The 20837-nt window shown below is 33.2% G+C and overlaps 1 protein-coding gene across 6 annotated transcripts in view; it reads right to left on the reverse strand.

The window, feature by feature from the left end:
• TBC1D32 (TBC1 domain family member 32) overlaps nucleotides 1–20837 on the reverse strand; it is a 189301-nt gene that overhangs the window by 61447 nt on the left and 107017 nt on the right. For all 6 annotated transcript variants that reach the window (XM_016153837.2, XM_016153846.2, XM_016153852.2 and 3 more), the window contains 2 exons: nucleotides 19889–20005; nucleotides 9535–9623 (listed from right to left, as the gene is read on the reverse strand). In XM_016153837.2, the coding sequence (XP_016009323.2) occupies nucleotides 9535–9623; nucleotides 19889–20005 (206 nt within the window). The remainder of the gene's footprint in view (nucleotides 1–9534; nucleotides 9624–19888; nucleotides 20006–20837) is intronic.

Genomic DNA, 20837 nt, shown 5'->3' on the forward strand with positions numbered 1-20837 from the left:
AGAATAATATAAAGCTTAGCAAATTTGACCCTGCAGTAAATTAAAAGAACAGCGTAGTGTGACCAAGTACAGTTCATTCCAGGAAGAAAAGGACAGTTTAATATGAAAACATCTCCTAATGTAATTCAGGACATCAATATGCAATAGAAAAGAGCCATATAATCATTTGACCTGATGCTTAAAAGCTATTTGATTTAAGAGTCAACATTCACTCTCTACTCCCTATCCTCCAAAAAATTCTAAGTAAATTAAAGAAAGGTTAATTTGATTTACAAAACAAATTTATCTCAAGGCAAGAGCTAAAAGCACAAATACGAAAAACATTCCCATTAAGGTCATGAGGAAGGCAAAACTGTCCATTATTATTTAATATTGTTCTAAAGTTTAAGCCAATGCAAAGAAGATGAAAAAAATAGAGGCATACTATCTGAAAGGAGATAATAATGTTCATTATTAGAAGATGATAAATTATTTGAAAGCCATCCCACCCATGACATAAAATTAAATTTACTTAATGTTAATATTGGTTGAATACCTATTAAGTGCGTACTAGTGTTTTAAGTGCTGATGACACATCACTAAACACACATGCACAAAAATCCCGGTTCTGTATGGAAGGCAAAATACTAGAGGAAGGGAACAGACAATGAAAAAAATGAAAAGTTAAAAACTAAAACGAAACACGGCATAGATACGCTAAAGCAGAGAAGTGAATTCAGAGTTCTAACAAGAGGGTGGTGGGGATGGATCACTGCATGCAGTATTACACAAGATGGTTAGAAAATACCTCACCAATAAAGTGACAATTCCATAAAGACCTAAAAGAAATGAGGAAACATGCCATGGAGCAATCCAGGGGAAAAGTGTTCTGGGCAGAACAAACAGCTTGAGCAAAGGACCTAAGGTGACAGCATGTCTGGCATGCTCGAATAACAGTAAGGGAGCCCATGTAGCTGAAAACGAATAAGCAAGGAAGAAATATTAGGAGATGAGGTCAAAATAATATTGGAGGTCTGCATCACAGAAGACTCTGTAAGGCCATTGTGAAGTTTTTCTTTACTGACATGAGAAACCAGTGGAGTATGGTTTCATCCTGATGATATAAAAAACCTTTGAGTATAGGATTGAGATTATTTGATTTGTGTTTTAATGGAATCACTCTGGCTGCTGTGTACAGAATAGGCTGATATTAGACAGGTACAGAAGTATAGATGCCAGTTTAAAAAATCTACAGCAATAATTTAGATAAGGTAGTGGCTTAAAACAGGGTATTGTCAGTAGATCTCTGATTGAGAGAATGACTCTGTGGTAGAATCTTAGATGGGCTCCCTGATCCATACCCATCTGGTACTCAGGCCCTTGTGAGCTTCCCTTCTCAAGTATAGGCAGGACTTGTCACTTTCCTCTAATCAGAGTATGTTAAAGAATGGATGTGATTACATGATTATATAAGACTCTGTGCCCTTTTTGCTGGAGTCCTTTCCCTCTGCTGGGTTTGAAGAAGCTATGTTGAAAATCACATGGCAAGGACGACAGACGGCCTCTTGGAGTTGAGAGCAGCTGTCAACTGACAACATACAAGGGACTCTAGCTCTAGGCAGGAAAAATAAAAAAAAACTCTCAGTCCTAAAACCAAGAGGTAACACCAACAATCTGTGTGAGTTTGGAAACAGATCTTTCCATATTTAAGCTTCAAATGAGACCACAGTTACAGCTGACACTTTGACAGTAGTCTTATGAGACTGTGAACAGAGGACCAAGCTAAGGTCTACCCAGTCAGAAACTGAGATAATAGATGTGTGGTGTGGTAGGCCACAAAGTTTATGGTAATTTGTTATGCATCAATATAAAAATAATACAAACTCCAAGACTTACACCTAGGCAACTAAAAGCATGATGTTGTCATTTGGTTTATATGTAGAAAATGAGAAACTGAGGGGAGGGGGGATATACATACATATACACACACATGTATATATATGAATATGAGAATATGTAGAATTTTGCTAAAAATAGTAAAAAATATAACATAAAACAGTAAGAAATGCACAGGACCTACTTGAAGAGAGATATATCACTGAAGAATATAAAAAAAATTTCAACAGAGAGGTAGTACCTACTAGGGTAAAAATATTAAATATAAAAATACGTATTTTTTCAATTCAGTTAATAAATTTAAGTGTATATTATTTAGTAATTTAATAACAAATAAGAATTTTACAGAGCTCAATAAAATGCCTCCACTAATAATCTAATTTTTTTTTTTTTTTTTTTATGCCCACAGAACCTGGTCTTCCTACACGGTCTCCCATCCACATACTAACCAGGATTGACCATGCTTAGCTTCTGAGATCAGAAATTGGGCTTGTTCAGGGTGGTATAGTGGACTGTGGCTCTACTAGGGCATGAACCCAGGACCCTCTTCATGTAAAGCAGAAGTGCTAAACCGCTACACTATGGAGCCATATCCCTACATTTCTTTTAAAGAAAATAATGAAATGAATATTTTGTGTATCATATTATCTCATAGACATTCACCTCTATTTATGAGGTGTTTACCATGTTCTAAATTTGGGAGAGGTGTAACATATTTAGTTTTGAGAAAGGTACAGCTACTATCTCCATTTCATATATGAGGAAATGGATGAAAAGATTGAGAATCTTGCCTAAAATAACTCTGGTAATATGGTTTCAGAATCCATGCTCTTAACCACTGAGTGATACTGCCACATACTATAGTACTTACTAGGGCTATAAATATTAAATTCTGAAAAGATGTATGACCTCTATGGGGAAAAAAAAAAAAAACAACATTTTAATTAGAGTAATTAAAGAAAACAAATTAAATAGAGACATATACCATGTTTACAGATTGGAAAACTTAGTATTATAATGATGTCAATTCACTCACTATTGTTCTATAGATTCAATCCCATGATAATCAAAATTCCAGTGGGTTAGTTTGTGTGACAAGTTGATTGTAAAATTTATATGTAAAGAAAAGGACTAAAAGCCAAGATATTTTCGGAAAAAAAAAAAAAAAAAAAACCAGTGGAAAAAACTGCTCTATCATTCATTATAAATTATTACAAAGCTATAGTAATTACAATGATGTGATATTTGCACAAGGATAAACCAAAATGCAATTGAACAGAATGGGAAGTGCAGAAATAGACATTTGCATATTCAGATACCTGTTTTGTAACACAATAAAGAATTATGTATGTATGTATACAAAGAGATATGTACCTAATGTTCTATGTGTCCTAGACTTGTTTATAACAGCCAAAACTGGAAAACTGGAAATAACTCAAATGTCCACAAGAAGCAGAATAAACAAAACATATTAATATATTAATACCATGGAATATTATATAGTGATGAAAATAAATTAACTGAAATACATGCCACACTAATATATGTCAATGGTATATAAAGCTCAAAAAAACAGCAAAATTAAAGTATGTTTTTAGGAATACATAACTAGGTAGCAAAAACATAAAGTCATAAACATACAAAGTAAATACCACAAAAGTCGAAATTGTGGTTACCGCTGGGAACAAGGGAGGGAGTCATGATCGAACAAATGCGCACGGTGCTAGGTCTCTCTGTTTACTTGATTGGGATTATGTGAATATTGTACAACAATTTTCTAAGCTTATGTTTATATTTTATGCTATGTGTATATTTTTAATATTTCATAAAAAGCTTAAATGCTATAGTAGGGTAGGTAATGGGAAAAAGAATATTATTATACACATAAGAAGTATAAACATGTATTCAACAAATTTAGAATTCTAATAAAAGAATGCATACTTAATTATTACACATAAAGATTCTTGTAAGCTTTGATAACAATGCCATTTACTACTCAATTATGTAATTATCTAATAAACAGATCTTAATGGCTCATTAATTATAAAGCACATTTGTATCAGCTAGAGTAAACATGGAAAGAAAAGTCACTTGAGTAAATTATTTTTTTAGCCTAACCACAATATTAAGGCTAGATTTACAAAATGAATAGAAGTGTGCAGATTTTATATTTTATATCCACTGATCTAGAAAAATGATCAGAAAAACATCTTAAAATTTACATATTATTAGGCTTATAAGCAAAAAATTGTGAAATTTAATTTTTGTTGGCTCCAATCCAAATTTCCCAAAGTTATAAAAAAGGAATCTTCTGCCTACTTCACATATAAAGCAAGCTGGTTAGATCAAAAACTATTCTTAAGGAAGTCAATGATTATGCAAGGTGAGTACAAATTCGCAGGTAAACTAAATAAAAGTTTTAATGGGACTTTTTTTTTTTTTTTACGGATAGAGATAAAGTATTAAAAAGTAAATTAAACTAAATTAATGTAAAGTTAGCAACAGTTAGTTACATAGACGTTTCAGAAGTGTTTGTGTGTATGTGTCTCTCTCAGGATGCAGTTAGAAATAGATCAACTCTACCTGCCTCAGACACAAACCTTCTTAGGTTAGGCCTTAAGTTACTTTTATCAAAACAAGAGAAGTTTCTATATACCAAAAGATAGACAGTAGTCAAAGACTTTACTTAGCTGTTCCTTTATTTCCTACTTCATGCAATGCTAAGCAAAGTGCAAATATTACCCATACTCTTATAGTCTTATGGGTTTCAGAAGCCAAAATTGTCTTCACCCCAGGGGATATGGCCTTCCCAATTTAAAGGTAGTGAAAACACTAAAGAGTGTTTGCCTATAGCAAAGCTTTTAGAAGCAAGACAGGTAACTATTTAAGGGTGGGGGTGGATACGTAGGGGGAATCCAGCCTTCCTTAGTAACTCTGTGAAAGCATTTAAATACCTGTGGTGATATTCAGTCAAATCGATTGCCTCCTTTGAGTCAGGTTTATTGATGACATCTAAAAATGGCTTTCTCGCCTCCTTTCGGGCACTGAAGAAGGCTAAATCCCTCTCTCTATTAGATATTTCATGCTACACATAAGCATAATCTCTAGACAAATAATTTTCACAGAAATCCTACTATCATTATTAGATCTTTTCTTACCTTATTGCAATAAGTGAATTAAATGTTCTGTAAAGAAACACAGATATTCCTAAAATATATTTCTTAAATAAAAGGTCACAACTTTTAAGCTGCATTTGAATTAAAAAAAAAAAAAGAAATTGGTGCAAGATACTGATGGAGAATCTGAGGATTTTCCCAAGATCTCATAATAGCAGAACGGTAAAGGTTAAAAGAAATGAGCACCTTATTTTACTCATCATTATACTCCCCCATATCTAGCACAGAGCATAACAAGTGCTCAATAAAAATTGGCTGAATTAAGTAGATAAGAGTAAACTAAAAAGCTTGTAAATCTTATTCTGTGGTCATATATAATAAGCACTGCATATCTACATCACTACACTGAGAAATTCAGATTAGTATAATCTTCCCTCCTGGGTAAAAAAGGAAAATAATAGGGTCTCTGACTCGTGCAGGCAGGTTAAGAAATGCAAGGAGAACATCCTTCTAACTCAGGTGGAGACAGAAAAGGTGGGAATCCAATGAGAGTGTTAATGGCTTCATCTTTCATAGCAGAGCGTCAATCAATACCGTCTAAAAGTGAACTATAATGCTCAAATCACTTGAAACATTTCACATATTTTCTTAACCTTAGGGGAATCTCTGGGGAAATAACCACGCCTGGAGTCAAAAAGCAGTTATTTAAAATTCAGTAATTCCTTCTATGTTACTAGGGTTTCTTCTCTTTTCTATAAAGTTCAGTTAGAATTTAAAATGAAAACCATATCATGATTAATTTTTTATGAAAGATTTTATTTCTATATATCTATTCTGCCTTTATATACATAGAAAGATGTCTAGAATGATTTTCTTTAATGTTAATAATGTCACTTTCAGAATTAGAAAGAATTTCACTTAATTATAATTAATTTTCTGCATTGGTTAATATATAATAAATTGTTTGAAAAGCAAAAGAAAAAGTTAAGATGACTCTTAGGATTAAGCAATTGAATACATGGTTGGGCCACTTAAGGATTTATTTTGTTTTGCTTTTGTGGGAGGAGATCCAGAAGATCAGTTTTAGACATGCTAAGTTTGTGATGTCGGAGAAATGTGTGAATTAAGATGTCGGGAGGGAGAATAATGTTTCAGAGTAGGAATATAGATTGGGGCATCCATTGACATACAGATGATACTTAAAAGCAAAGGTGTAAGTGGATAAACTAGAGGTAGAGTGTACTATAGACCCCCTTATCTGTGGTTTTCCTTTCTGTTGTTTCGGTTACCTGTAGTCAGCTGTGGTGTGAAAATAAAAAATGGAAAATTCCAGAAATAAACACATCATACCTTTCAAATTGCATGCTGTTCTGAGTAGCATGATGAAATCTCACTCTGTCTGGCTCAGCTCATCAATCATCCCTTTGTCCAGTTATGCTACTCACACGTCAATTACTCGGCAGCCACCTTGGTTATCAGACCGACTGCTGTGGTATCTCAGTGTTTGTGTTCAAGTAACCCTTATTTTAATTAATAATGGCCCCAAAGTGTGTGAGTAGTGATGCTAGCAATTTGGATATGCCAAAAATAAGCCATAAAGTACATGTATATGTAGGAAAAAACATAGTATCTACCAAGTTAAGTAACATCCAGTTTCAGGCATCCACTGGGGGGTCTTAGAATGTATCCCCTGTGGAGAAAGGGGGTCTACTGTATAGACAGAAAGTGGGCTGAGGGACAAGTTCTGAGTAGTCCAACATTCAGAATTTGCTTAAGAATACAAAGGAGAAGAAACAGCAGCCATAGAAGTGTGTGGTGTCATAGAGGCAAAAAGAATTTCCATACAAAAGAAACAGGCCACTATATCAAACGCTACTGATAATTGTAGTAAAATGAGAATTAAAAAGAGAAGAGCCCAGTAGATTCATCATTATAGAAGTTATCAGTAACACTGAGATGAGCAAGATATGCAATTCTGACAGACATAGTCAAATATAAATGTCAAATCTAAGTGGGCTGAGTAGTAAACAGACATGAACAAGTGGGGACGGTTTGTATAGATCGCTTTGCTAATTGGTGAGAGGTAGAGAAACAGGACAGTGATGGAGGAGATGTGAAGTCAAAGAAAGTTTCTTTTTGCATGTGTTTTGTTCTGTTTCAATGTAAGATGGGACATATGAAAGCATATCAGTCTGCGCACTGATACCAATAGTAGAAAAGGACAGGTTGGAAGAACAATCTCCTGGTATATTAGTCATTTACAATATAAGATTTATAAGACAATCTTGGCAAATAAAAATTCAGAATGTTAAATAAAATGTGATGATGCTGAAAAGTTAAAATCTACATTTCACTAAGTCCCATATATATAGACTCACCTAAGTGCTGTGATAAACCTAAAGGGGTTGTTTCAAACTTATGTTATTTATAATTTCTGAAGCAGGAGAAGAAAATAAACAAAATAAAACAAGCAGTGCTAAATTAGAAGTCAAAGACATTAATGGGATGATCTACTGAAGGGTGTGGTACAATGAGGGTACAATTAGAAATCAATGAAAACACTATAGGAGGGAAAAATGTAGGTAAGAATCTAAATCACATGGAAACACAACATTTATATAATACAAAGCTATGATCTAAATTATCACATCGTTGGACCGCAGTGACCAATGCTGAACTAAAATGAGTAAAATAAATTAAATAGAAGTAAATAACTTTAAGAATGATTTAAAATACAGCCAAATTAATTGTTATTATGAGAATAAAATTTAAAATACAATGAATTAAATTTCTTGTCAATGAAAATCTTGTCACAAGGCACATAAAATACAAACTTCCTCAGAAAGTGATTTTATCATTTTCTTTGTCTGAATTCTGATGTTGTAAACACAGCAAACTATTTGGCAGCATGTAGGGGACTACTGGGATACTGAAAAAATGAAGACAAAATTTATTTCCTAGTAAAACATAAAAATAGAATAAAATTGATAAAAATCAATACTTGAAGTACTACTATTATATTCGTTATGGTCATTTTTATAGTGCTTGCTATGTGACAGGTACTGTTATAAGCCCTTTTTATTTTTCATATGTAATTCTCACAATAATTCAGAAAAATAATATAATTATTTTACATTTTACAAATGAGTAACTGAAATCTCACCTCACAGAATGAATAAATAGCAGGCAGTCTGACTCTAGAGTTCATCATGTTACTAACTACTATACTGCGTGAATCTATTACATGTATCAACAATGGAATCACAAATTTTTTAATGTAGTATAGAACAACTCCATCCGGACATCATGAGAAAGCACACTCTGAAAATTAACGTATTTTATTCCCAGAGCATTTTACTTATTAGATTGCTGTTTGCATGACTAAACTCCTATTGTTAATTTTTTTTGCCAGAAAAACAATAAAGAAAAATACTATTCTGTCAAAAAACAAATATAAAAAAAAAGAAATTCATTCAATATATCAATAACAAGATGTCAAAATCGATGTTCTATAACTACAAAACTAAAAAAATACTTGCTATGCCAAAGGAGATTCTACTGAATGGATTTTTCCTTGTATCTCTCATCACTGCTTACTATATGATATATTTGATGCTATACATAGAAAGTTAAAATTTAATGTGAAATGTATTTAGAGATAAATGGTACAATATCCAAAGAACTATAAGAGTTACAGCTTTTTTCTACCTTCTTTGAAGTATTAATAAATGATTAAATAAAGCTCGGAATCAATAATTTTTAAAAGTTTGAGTATAAGATTCATAATATATATTATCATCTGAGAATTCTAATTTTAGAAATATAATTGCTTTATTTCTTAGGTAAAGCATTCTCACTGATCCTTCTCCCTCATTTCCAAAAATGTTACTTTGTTAGTAGAAAGAAAAAAATCACAAACCTAAGAAAATTTCTTTAATTCAGCTTCTTATAAAGATAGCAATTTATAGATAGGGAAGCAAGTTACATGTCTAAATATGACCAAAAAATTAAGAATTTTATATGTCTCTGTAGCTCAAACACCTCTACTCCCCCACTACCACCAGCCCCTGTCCATCTGAACATGCTAAAAAAAAACACTAAGAAATATATACTCAACCAGAAAGATATAAACCTTTGGAAACTAAAGTTAAAGAATATGATTAATAACAAAGAGCAAAATTTGGGCCTCAAGATAAACCATCCATTTCTAGGCTTCTTTCAAGATTACAGCAGGAGTCCAATAAATACCAACCCAGGGAAGTCCCACTTGACTCCTGAGTAAACTGAATAGTCTGCAAAATGCCTCCAGTAAATCAAACAAAAGTAGAACACACTGTAGTTAATACAGAACCGAAATATAGACAAAGGCCATAACGTAATGGCTATAATTTACTTTGCTTGTAATATTACAGAAAGAGAAATTACTTTTAAACATGCTTTAAAAATTAGCTAATTTTACTTTTTGAAAGTGTATATAACATATGCTTTTTTGTATGATTTTGTAATATCAAAAACATATCTCAAGTAATATTTAGCACCTTACCTTAGACCAAAGATGTGTGATTGTTCATAATTGAACAGAGAATGAATCTTAGCTTCGGAATTCAAGATTATAAGTCTGTCAATAATATTCTGAAAAAGAAAAGATTTAGAGTGAGATTGTGCTTGGCTGAAACCATTTAAAGAAAACCAAAAAAATAAATATTTAGATTGTGGTGCTCAAACTTGGCTTTATACTTCAATCACCTAGGGAGATGTTTTTTTAAAAAAAAAAAAAAAAAAAAAAAGTATTACCAATGCCTGAGTCTTATCCCTAGAGATTCTGAATTAACTGGTCTATAAGTGTGGCCTGGGCATTAAATTCTGTGAAAGTTCCCGAAATGAATTATCTAATGTTTAGCCAAAGTGGAGTATGACTAATTTATACCCTATTCTGATAGTGTGTGAATAGCTTATGCAGCCAGTTAAGTAGTGATTAAACAGCTAAAAATGTAAACTACTTTGAAAAACAAATATAAAATATACAAGTATGAAGCATGAACAGATTTGAATAGTTTTCTCTAGTAATTATTTGAGACTTTGTTAATAGATATTCTCTGTTCATGTAAATCAGTGGTTTCCAACCCTGGTTGAATACTGGAATCACCTATAGAACTTATAAATGGGTGGAAAAATAGATTAGATAGATTAGATAGATGATTAGATAGATTATTAGACAGACAGACAGATAAAATGTATGTAGGTAGGTAGGTAAGTAGGTAAGTAGGTAGGTAAGTAGGTAGGTAGGTAGGTATGTCCAGGCTCTATCCTGGAACAATTTAGTCACTATCTGTGGTAGGGTATGATTCTGCCATTAAAGTCCTTTTAAAAGCTCCCTAAGATGTTGCAATGGGTAGCCAGGTATAAACATCACTTATACAAGTATAGAGAGAATCTGATGACCTAGGTACCACCAACTATCCCAAGCAGTGACAATTTAGGCCTATCACACAATTGTGAGCACTGTGTAAAAGCCTTTCTCTCTATAATGCCTTGCTTTTGTGTATCTTTGGGTTGAGGCCTAAGAAATTTATTTACAACACCTGTCTCTCATATTGCTCATTTCCTGACGAAGAAACTTGTTACTCTCCAGTGAATTTAAATTCAAGATATTTCTGTGATCAATAGGGCAAAAGAAGAAAGGTTTAACTAGGGAGTAAAGTCACATAATATTTATTGAGATCTATGTGGATGACAAAACAAACATCACATCATCAAATAAGTAAGAGGCAGGAGAATGAGTTTGTAAGGAGGATGATGTAATGGATATCTCAAAATCACATTTGAAAAATACTAATCGAAATATAGTAAAAACCAGATTATGTGTAAACTTACTTAGTAAAAACTTATACCTAACACTTAGGAATGCATTTACTATCCTACAGATATCTTGTAAAAATATGTAAATAATTCATAATCAGGAAATGTTAAATAAACTGCCTAACAATTGAGAATAAAAAGATTGCTATCTTAAAATAATCTGCCATTGCTGTCTGTTGCTTAGCTGGGCCTCTCCTTGTTTCATTACAATAAAATATGAGCTAAGCAACTCATTTATATTCCCAGCCTTATATTCATTCCTCGTTAACAGGCCCCCTTGCTTTCTCCCTCTCTTTACTAATTTCTCCACTCTGATAGTTCTGATTCAGCTATGGTGACAGAGACACAGAGCTCTCTTTGACTGACCCAGACACCTGGATACTATTAAATAAGTGGTCTTTGCAGTCGATATATGGAGAGACTTGTTTGCTATGTAGTTCTTCTTCAAATAGTTACTTATTTTTACTATTTAATATTGCAATTTTTGAGAAATGATCTATTATTATCACTTTTTGCCATAGTAAATCTTCACAGATTGATCTAGAAATACTTATGTATCACCAGCCTGCTCTTACTTGAAAAGAAAGAGATTGCCAATTAGTTCTCTGAAAGGATTGCTCTAGACTTCTCTTCATTCAGAGGGCACTAGCAAAAATGACTGAAATTGAAACAGTCATCTGAATACTAAGCTCTTACTATTTGATAGCAAATGATACCTTGTGACTCAAAAGTTCTAGCTCTGAATCTAGTACTAGATAGTGTAAGAATAAAAAAGAGAATGTATTACCACAAGTTAACGGAAGAGTAGATTACAGCCATATATCAATGATAATGCATTTTCAGAGAACAAACATTACAGTAAATAATTTCTTCTTCAAGGGGATTACATCAATGGATCACCACTTAGGGAGGAAAACAAAACTCCTGGGAAACCTGTCTTATGGAGAACTTCAGTTTCTAAGCACTGAAACACATGTGAGTAAGGCAATAAGTTTCCTAAATCAACAGCTTCCCAGCAACAAGTCAGCATAAGAAAGGTTTGGGACTCACAAATTGTAGTTTAAAACTCTGTCTTTTTAAAGGATATTATCCATCTTGAGAATATGTTCAATAATCTAGTAGGTCAGAATGAGATAGAGATTAGAAAAAACAAACAGGAATATCTATTCTATAAAATAATACATGTTTGAGTGCCTACCCTGAATTCAATTGTCTTGATGCCCTTGTTTGTGCTATCTGACTCTTTTTACTTAAGAAAGGGCCTAGTAAAAAGTGACGGATTAGTTAATCACTATGCTAGTATTTCAGCACTTGCATTACTAGGAGTGGCTTGTGACTGGTTAGCCCATGAACGTCTGCAAACAAAACTCAGTCTGTTAAGGAAGGTCTGCTATAGCAGAATGTCATAGACTGAATGGCTTATAAACAACAGGAATTTTAATTCTCACAGTTGTGGAGGTTGGGAAGTCCAAGATCTAGGTGCCAGAAGATTCTGTGTCTGTTAAGGGCTTGCTTTCTGGTTCACAGATGGTCATCTTTTTACTGTGTCCTCTCATATATATAGAAAGGGCAAGGGATTCCTCCTAGGTCTTTTTATAAGGCACCAATCACCTACTTAAGGCCCCACTTCCAAATATCATCACACTAGGAATTAGGTTTCAACATAAGAATTGTAGAGGCATATAGACATTCGATCTATAGCAAAGAAGTAGAGGAAAATGTCACTCTCCTGTCTTGTGGTACAGTGAATTAAATTGTGACACTGTCCCCAACCCAACCCCCCCAAAAAACACCACCCTAAAAGAGGAAGATATCTATATTCTAATTCCCAGAACCTATGATTGTTACACTATTTGGGAAAAGGATCTTTGCAGAGGAAATTAAATTAAGGATCTCAAGGTAAGATCATCCTGGGTTATCCTAGTGGGCCCCAAATCAAATGACAAGTGTAGTGTCCTCATAAGAGAAAGACAAAAGGAGATTTAAGACAGAGGAGGAGGCCTTGTGAAAATGGATGCAGAAGTAGAGTTGTGCAGCAACGAGCCATGAAATGCCTGGAATCCGTAGAAGACAGAAGAGGCAAGGAAGAATTCTCCCGGGAGACTTCAGAGAAAATGTGGTCCTGTTGACACCTTGATTTCAGATTCCTGGCATCCATAACTGTGAGAGAATAAATTTGTTGTTTTAAGCTATATAGTTTATAGTAATTTGTTATGGAAACCCTAGAAAACTAATGGGGGGATGGTGAAGACATCAGTATGGAGTGACAGGTAGTCCAGTATCCTTTCCTAGAGAATGCCATCCAAGAATAACATACTAATGATGACTATAGCAAAAAATTATATAGCACTTATCTGCCAGGCAGTGATTTAAACTTTTATATTTAAATCAGGTTATTTAATTATCACATTTAATTGTCCTGAGATAGGAATGTTATTACTCTCTTTTAATAGAGAAGAAGACTAAGATCTAACTTGTCTAAGGCCATACAACTTTTAAGAGGCAGAACCAGACTCTAACCCAGTCAGTCTGGCTTCAGAATGCAAACACTTAACAAGTAAACTATGTATATGCCTTACAATAAAGTCAAGGTGGATAGTAATAATAGGAAAGGGTGCAGGTTGGATAAAGGAGCGGGGACCAACACAGAGAGACAGACAGACAGATGTGGACCTGACTGCATTTCAAAGTTCTATTTCCACTTGTCCTTGATTTTTCTACAATTTGGTTATGAAAGTCAATAGAATTCTTCTTCCTAAACTAACTCTAATTGAATTCTCCAATAATGAAAGGGATCTTACCTAATACACCACTTATATAACTGAAAGTTAAGTGACAGAAACTGAAAAGCAATTGAAAATTGTATCTGTTAGAGGGAAAGAATATTTGCATCATTCACCTTTAATGTACTAAAGTACAACCAAAGAGTTGTTCACAGGGCCTAGAGTTCTGGTAGATACCTGATACAAAGCTATGAAAAGTTAAGGCCAAATATTCCTAAAATACAAAGAATTTCCTCAAATTGAGGAGAAAAAAAGTAGCATAAATATGAATTAGTAAAAATGAACTAAAAGACAATAAAGAGAGGAAGAAATGCCAATGGTGAAATATGAAAAGATGTTTGGTTCATAACGAGAAAATATAAATCAACACTTCTCTCCTGTCTGACAAATATGTAGACCTCTGACCACATATAATCTTCTTAATGAGTCTGCCAGAAAACAAGCACTACCATATTTTATTCAGTGGAATGCAGAAGGATTATTCCCTGTGGATGAAAATTTAGCGATATATACCAAAATTACATGTGAATTTACCTCAACCCAGTTATTACACTTTTAGAAATCTAGCTCAGAGATACGGTGGTAGGCAGAATTCTAAGATGGCCACAAGGTCTTAAAAACTAATGAAGGTACTGCTGTGAAAAGATTTTTACAGATGCAATTAGTCCCTAATTAGTTTTATTTAAAATAGGAGAGGAAAATATATAAGACGTAAAGAAAGCAAATGTCCACCAATTGATGAATGGATGAATATACTATACCCCATCCATACAATAGAATATGATACAATCATTAAAAAGGATGAGGACAAGCTCTATATGCTATGGAATCATCTCAAAGACAGAATTAAAAGAAAAACGCAAAGGGCAGGACAGTTTTTATAGTAAATTGCCTTTTGCTTATAAAATCTGGGGATGTAGGATAAACATACAACTAGTAAAAATGATCAGCTACAAAGTAGTGTTGTAGAATAGAACTTTCTACAATAATGGGAATGCCCTCTCTCTGTGTTGTTCAGTGTGATAGCCATTAACCACATGTGGCTTAGTGGGCACTTGAAATCTTAAAATGTGAATCGTACTTAAAGAAAATGAATTTCTAACCTTTTTTATTTGTAATTAATCTAAGTTAATCTAAATATCTACATATAGCTAATAGCTATTATATTGAAAATCAAACTCCATGGGAAGAGAAGAAAAAGGGAATTAATATGTGAGGACATTATGTGACTAAACCTTGTTATATATGGGAATTGCATATTTTTCTATACCTTAAAAGACAAAATTCAGATAATAAAGAAAAATGGAAAACAACCTCTCTAAATTTAAAACATTCTGAAACAAAACCTATCTATCAAGTTTGTAGAATAACCAGACCAAGTAGAGATTTACTTACTGAAATAACTTTAAAACACAATATTTTGACTGTAAGTCCCCAGTGGCATATATTCTAAAGACATAACTAACTGAAAAGAAATGTCAGTATGCATTCACTAATCTTATTTTAGAACTATCATATGTAAATTGTACAATAAAATAAGTGATTTTGTTCATGTATTAGGAATCAAATTTTTCAATGAAAGAGAAAAATATATAAGCAAATAATAAGAAATATCAATATAGGTTCATGATTAATTTTTCTCTTAAAAATAAAAAACTACATATGATCCAGCAATATCTCTACTGGGTATTTACCCCAAAGACTTGAAAACATATAGCCAGAAAGATATTTGCACACCTATGTTCATAGCAGCATCATTCACAGTAGCCAGGACATGGAAGCAACTGAAGTGTCCTACAACAGATCACTGGATAAAGAAGCTGTGGTACATATATACAATGGAATAGTATTCAGCCATAAAAAGAGATGAAATTCTGTCATTTGCAACAACATGGATGGACCGCGAGATAATCATGCTAAGCGAAATAAGCCTGACAGAAAAAGTTGAAAACCACATGATATCACTTATATGTGGGATATAAACCTAAAAGCAACAAATAAGCAGGACAAACAAACAGCAACTTGTGGACATGGACAACAGACTGGTGGTTAGCAGAGGGTGGTGGGTAAGGGGAAGGGGGGATGTAGATGAGGTGAAAGGGGTCAGATATTTGGTGACAGAAAGAAATCTAACTATGGGCAGTGAACACGCAACGCAATATATATATGCCTTACTGTTGAATTGTACACGTGAAACAGATGTCACCATAATAAAAATAAATAAAAAGTATTTTTCCTTTTTGGCTGTCTACTTAACAGGTTATAATTTCTAAATAACACTTCCTATTAAAAGGAACAAGGACTCATTGAAGATGGCTGATTCTAGACTGAGCCAGAAAATGTGTACAATGAGCCTGGAACATCTTATATAAGAAAGCAAGAAAGTTAAATATAGAAAATGAATAAGTATATGTCAAAAGGACTCAGCAGCCAAAAAAGAAATAAACTGAACATTAAAAACAATAATGTCTGCATTGGATTGAAACATTAACATTTTTAGTAAAAACTAAAAGATGATAATGATAATAATAAAACTTCCCTTTGGGGGATACTACAGCACCAATTCATTACCCTGAAATTTTATTTAAAAAATAGAACAAGTGAAACATTTATTCTGTCATTGCTGAAAGAACTGTATTTCAGGGTTTCCTTTATTAAATCATTCCAGTTAGATACAAAAAGAATGACAGAACTAGAATCATCATTTCACACCTCCTAATGAAAACAATTAATCAGTGCTACTCAGGACAAATAATACAGTTTCTCCAATAAATCAATGGCAAGAAACTGAAAGGGAGGGAGAATTGTTTTAGAATAAAAAGAGACTTAAAAGACATAATGATTGAATGCAGTAGGTGAACCTTGCTTGTTTGGATCATGACTTGACCAAACTATAAAAAAGGATATCTTTGAGACATCAAAAAAAACTTCTATATAGATAATATATTAGATAATATTAAGGGGGTTTTGCTAATATTTTATATATGATAAAGTCAGAATGGTTCATAGGGTGGTAATTCAAATAAAAATAAAACCACCAAAAGTCCCTTTCAGTTACAGATAAGTTATTTACAGATAAATTGACACTATGCCCAAAATATGCTTTGCAATTCTCTCGAGGGAGGGGGAAGGGCAAGAGTAAAGGAGAAGAAACTGGGAAATAATTGGGGAATAGATGGAAGAACACTGACAGAATGTTGATAAAAGGTGCAGTTTAGTGATTAGAATATGGGGAGTTCATTATACTGTTTTTTAATAGAAAAGTGAAAATGTCCACAAAATAAAGCCCATACATATGCCTCTGTACAAGCAAACACACACACACACACACACACACACACACACACACACGCACACACACAGCTCTTCAGTATCACTTTTTTAGGGGTCCTGATATCATGGGACTTCCAGAGAAAATATAAAATTATTGAATTAAATCCTTTTGAATAAAGCCTAAGAGGGACCCAATTTGTTAAGAGTCTAGTCAAGAAGAAGTAATAAAACAGTGAGGTTATTGAGAATCTACCATGCTCATAGGAGAAAAAATAAATAAAATCCAAAGAACAAAAATAAATAAATAAAACTCAAATTGCTTGACTTTCTGGGCAAAAGACAAATATAACACAGTTCCTCTCCTTATGAATCTTATGGTCTATTAAAAGAGACAATACATAAATAATAAAATAATGTGGGACATATTTTATTCATGGACAAGGTGATCTGAGCATACCTGAAGAGGAACCCAGAAAGGGAGGCTAAAGAGGAAGGACAAAGAAGACTTCACAGAAGGAGTAAAGCATGAATAAGTCCTAAAGAATGAGGAGACGCTATCTAGCTAAAAAGCAAGATTATATACCTTTCATATTCCAGAGGAAGAAACTTCTCCAAAAACAATGAAGGTTAGAGAGTAGAAGGTAAGAGGAGAAAAAAAGAGGACTTTGAGAAATAAGGAGAAGCCAAATGCCATGCAAAGGAATATAAACTATGTATGGCGGTAATGGGAAATCAGCAAAGATTTTAAACAACAGAATAGCTGCATTTGATTTTCATTTTTAAAGGATCATTCCGAGAACAAATTAGTGTGAGGACAGAGGTTGAGAATGGAAGAAAAAGAGCAATTAGGATCTCACTGAAGTAATCTATCAAGAAATGAAGGTCAGAGCTAAGGTGGTCTGAACAGGAATAGAAAAGTAAACAAGATCCAGTTATCAGGGAGGTAAATATATATATATATATATATATATATATATATATATATATATATATACATACACACACACACACACACACATATATATACACATATATATATATAAATTATAATTAACTACATCTATAGAAATAGGACTCAACAATGTATTTCAGGTTTCTACTGTGTGGACAATGGTGACACATACTGAGACAGGAAATGAAATTGATTTAGGATACAGAAAACTTTCTATTCAGTTGGAGACATGATAAGACTAAGATGCCTATGAGCTTTCTAGATATCCATTGTTTAAAAGAAACCTGGGTACAGATCTAGCAGTCGAATGAATGATACAGGTCAGAGATTTGTCAGTGTACAATTGAAACCATAGAATTCAATGTGATCAACTTGGAGGACATAAGACAGAAGACGGAAGGTCCACAAAGAAGACCAACGATGCAGGAGAGGCCAGAGAAGCTGGACGAGAAGAAGCAGTACCAAAGTCATAGAAGAGAGTGACAACGGGATGATTGGATCAACTGGCCCAAATGCCACAAGGTGGTAAGTTAGTTAAAGGAATGGGGAGGTTCCATTGAGTAAAAGAATTACATATTTACTGGTGACTTTTGATAGAACAATTTCAGTTAAGTAATTGAGCAAGATGCCAGATTACAGTGGCTCCTGGAGCTGATAGAAGAGAAAGCAGAGACTTAAAATATAGGCGATTTTTTTCAGGAAGTTTTTCAGGGGGGAAACTAAAAAGAAAACCATAGAGTGATAGCTAAAGGAAGACACAGGTCAAGGGAGCTGTTGTTTATTTTAATAAACTTTATATATGTTTAAATGATGATGGGAAGCAGTGACTCTTCTACAAGGTTACGATAATGTCATTAGGAGAGGTGGAATAACAAAGCTATTCACAGGCAAGTGTTTTATAACTAGAAGACAAAGCCTTCCCTAAGTGGAAAGATATCTTTCAATAAGCGCTGTAGATATCCCTGAAAACTTAACAGAATGAACATCCAAACCATTGGATGCAATTCATTTGTACTAGTTCCCATAATCAATTTCAGTAAAGCCAATACTACTAGGAATATTTTCAAAGACCATTCACTGGACTTCTACTATGTTCTAGATTCTAAGGTTGACTAAGATATCCTACTTGCTCTCGGACACTCACAGTGTAGCAGGAAAGACAGGCACATAAGTGGCTAATTATAAAAGTACTTAAGAAGTGCTAACATATAAGTAAGCACAATATAAAACTGGATCATTTCAAGGAAGAGAGAATATAAAAAGTTTAACGATAGAAGTACCTATCTTTATATGTTAGTCATATAAATTATCAAAAATTTCCCAAAGTAGAGAAAGTTTTAAAAAATTAAAATGTTTAGTGTTAATAAGAATTCAAAGTACTCAAAAAAGTAAAACTGTACAAAACGCCACCATATAGATGATCAGAAAAACAAAAAGGATTAATAATAGAATTTCAGTATTAATCAAATAATTCTCTACAAATGTGTACATATTTATATTCATAAATTTATCCAAAAATGAGGAAGTAAATATCTCTGGATGATTAAAACAAGTTATCCATCTGGAAGTATTAACATAAAATAAGTCTCAGATTAAATAAATATGTATATACTGCCCTCATGGGTCAGTAATATACGTTTCATTAAAATATAAGGAGAAAATGTATTAGACCCCTTGAATACACTTTATTTCTAATTATTCTAGCCAATAAAGGAACAGAACCAGTATGACTAATACTATAATAAGTCATCTAAAAATCATTCATATACATACTTCTATTTACACCAAATCTCTTTCCTTGTTGAAGAGTGTTAACACTGTATTCATTCCGATAGGTATTGCAACTGATCCAGGTGGCCTGGATCAAAGATTCCATTTACAGATAATTCAGAAGCTGATATTCCATGAGTAAATGTATCAGCCTTTGAATATCATTAAATAGCATCTTTTTTTCTGTCAAATTGCATTTTTACTACAAATCTCAAAAAGTATCATTTATAAAAGGGAAAGATTAAAATAAAATGACTTACAATAACAGCCATTGGGACTTCACGAAGAGAGTATTCTGTTTTATTAGGAAGATCTTGATTGCCTACCAGCTCATAAACAGCAGGATAAGATAGCAAGTTCACCAGTGCTAAAAAAGACTAGGGTGGAATGAGAAAGAAAACAGTCATTTAAATGGTTCATTTTTTTCTAACTGCATCCATGGAAGAATCATTAATATAAAGTTTTATAGCAGTAGACTAAAAGGGTTAGTTTTTCAAACAAGCCTAATTAATCTACATAAAGGTGAAATACATACATAAACATAAAATAGTTATCATTAACAAGAATCTATGTGTTGACAATACATAATAATCATTGTAACAAAATATACTTGGAGTTGAAAAATGTATTAAGATATCATGTATCTCTTGAAAAGTTTGATTCTGAGAAAAAAAATATTTAAAGGATCTATCTTTTCTTTGCATTTCTTATCCTGATGTGTAAGAAAATATGAGAATAAGACTTAAGGGCTCTGGAGCAAGATAATAAATTCTGTATATTCTTTACTTAGGTCACAAGGCCATCTTTATCCCTTAACTACATTCTCTATAAATACAATTATCCTAATCATAGTAAATTTAAGAAAGCCATGGCTTTTCTAACAAAACCAGCTCATTTTCCAGTGCAACCTTACCAAGTTAATTTCTATGACATCTTTAAGCTCCCAATCTCATTTCCTTTTATTAAAGGCAACCTGAATATTTTTCTCAGGCACATTTCATTCTTTGGATTCCCTGTGCAAAAGCATGCAGTGGTTGCCCATTAGTAAACATCAAATCTAAACTCCTCAGCATGACTTTCAAGGTACTTTACTAAATGACACCCACCTTCTCTTTACACTTATCAAAAGCTTCATTTCCCATTATCCCTCAGCATGAAGCCACCACTTCAGTCAATCAAATCTGCCTGTGGTCTCCTTCAACTGACTGC

This window comes from Rousettus aegyptiacus, unplaced genomic scaffold (assembly GCF_014176215.1).
Source record: "Rousettus aegyptiacus isolate mRouAeg1 unplaced genomic scaffold, mRouAeg1.p scaffold_m13_p_1, whole genome shotgun sequence".
In the NCBI taxonomy this organism is placed as follows: domain Eukaryota; kingdom Metazoa; phylum Chordata; class Mammalia; order Chiroptera; family Pteropodidae; genus Rousettus; species Rousettus aegyptiacus.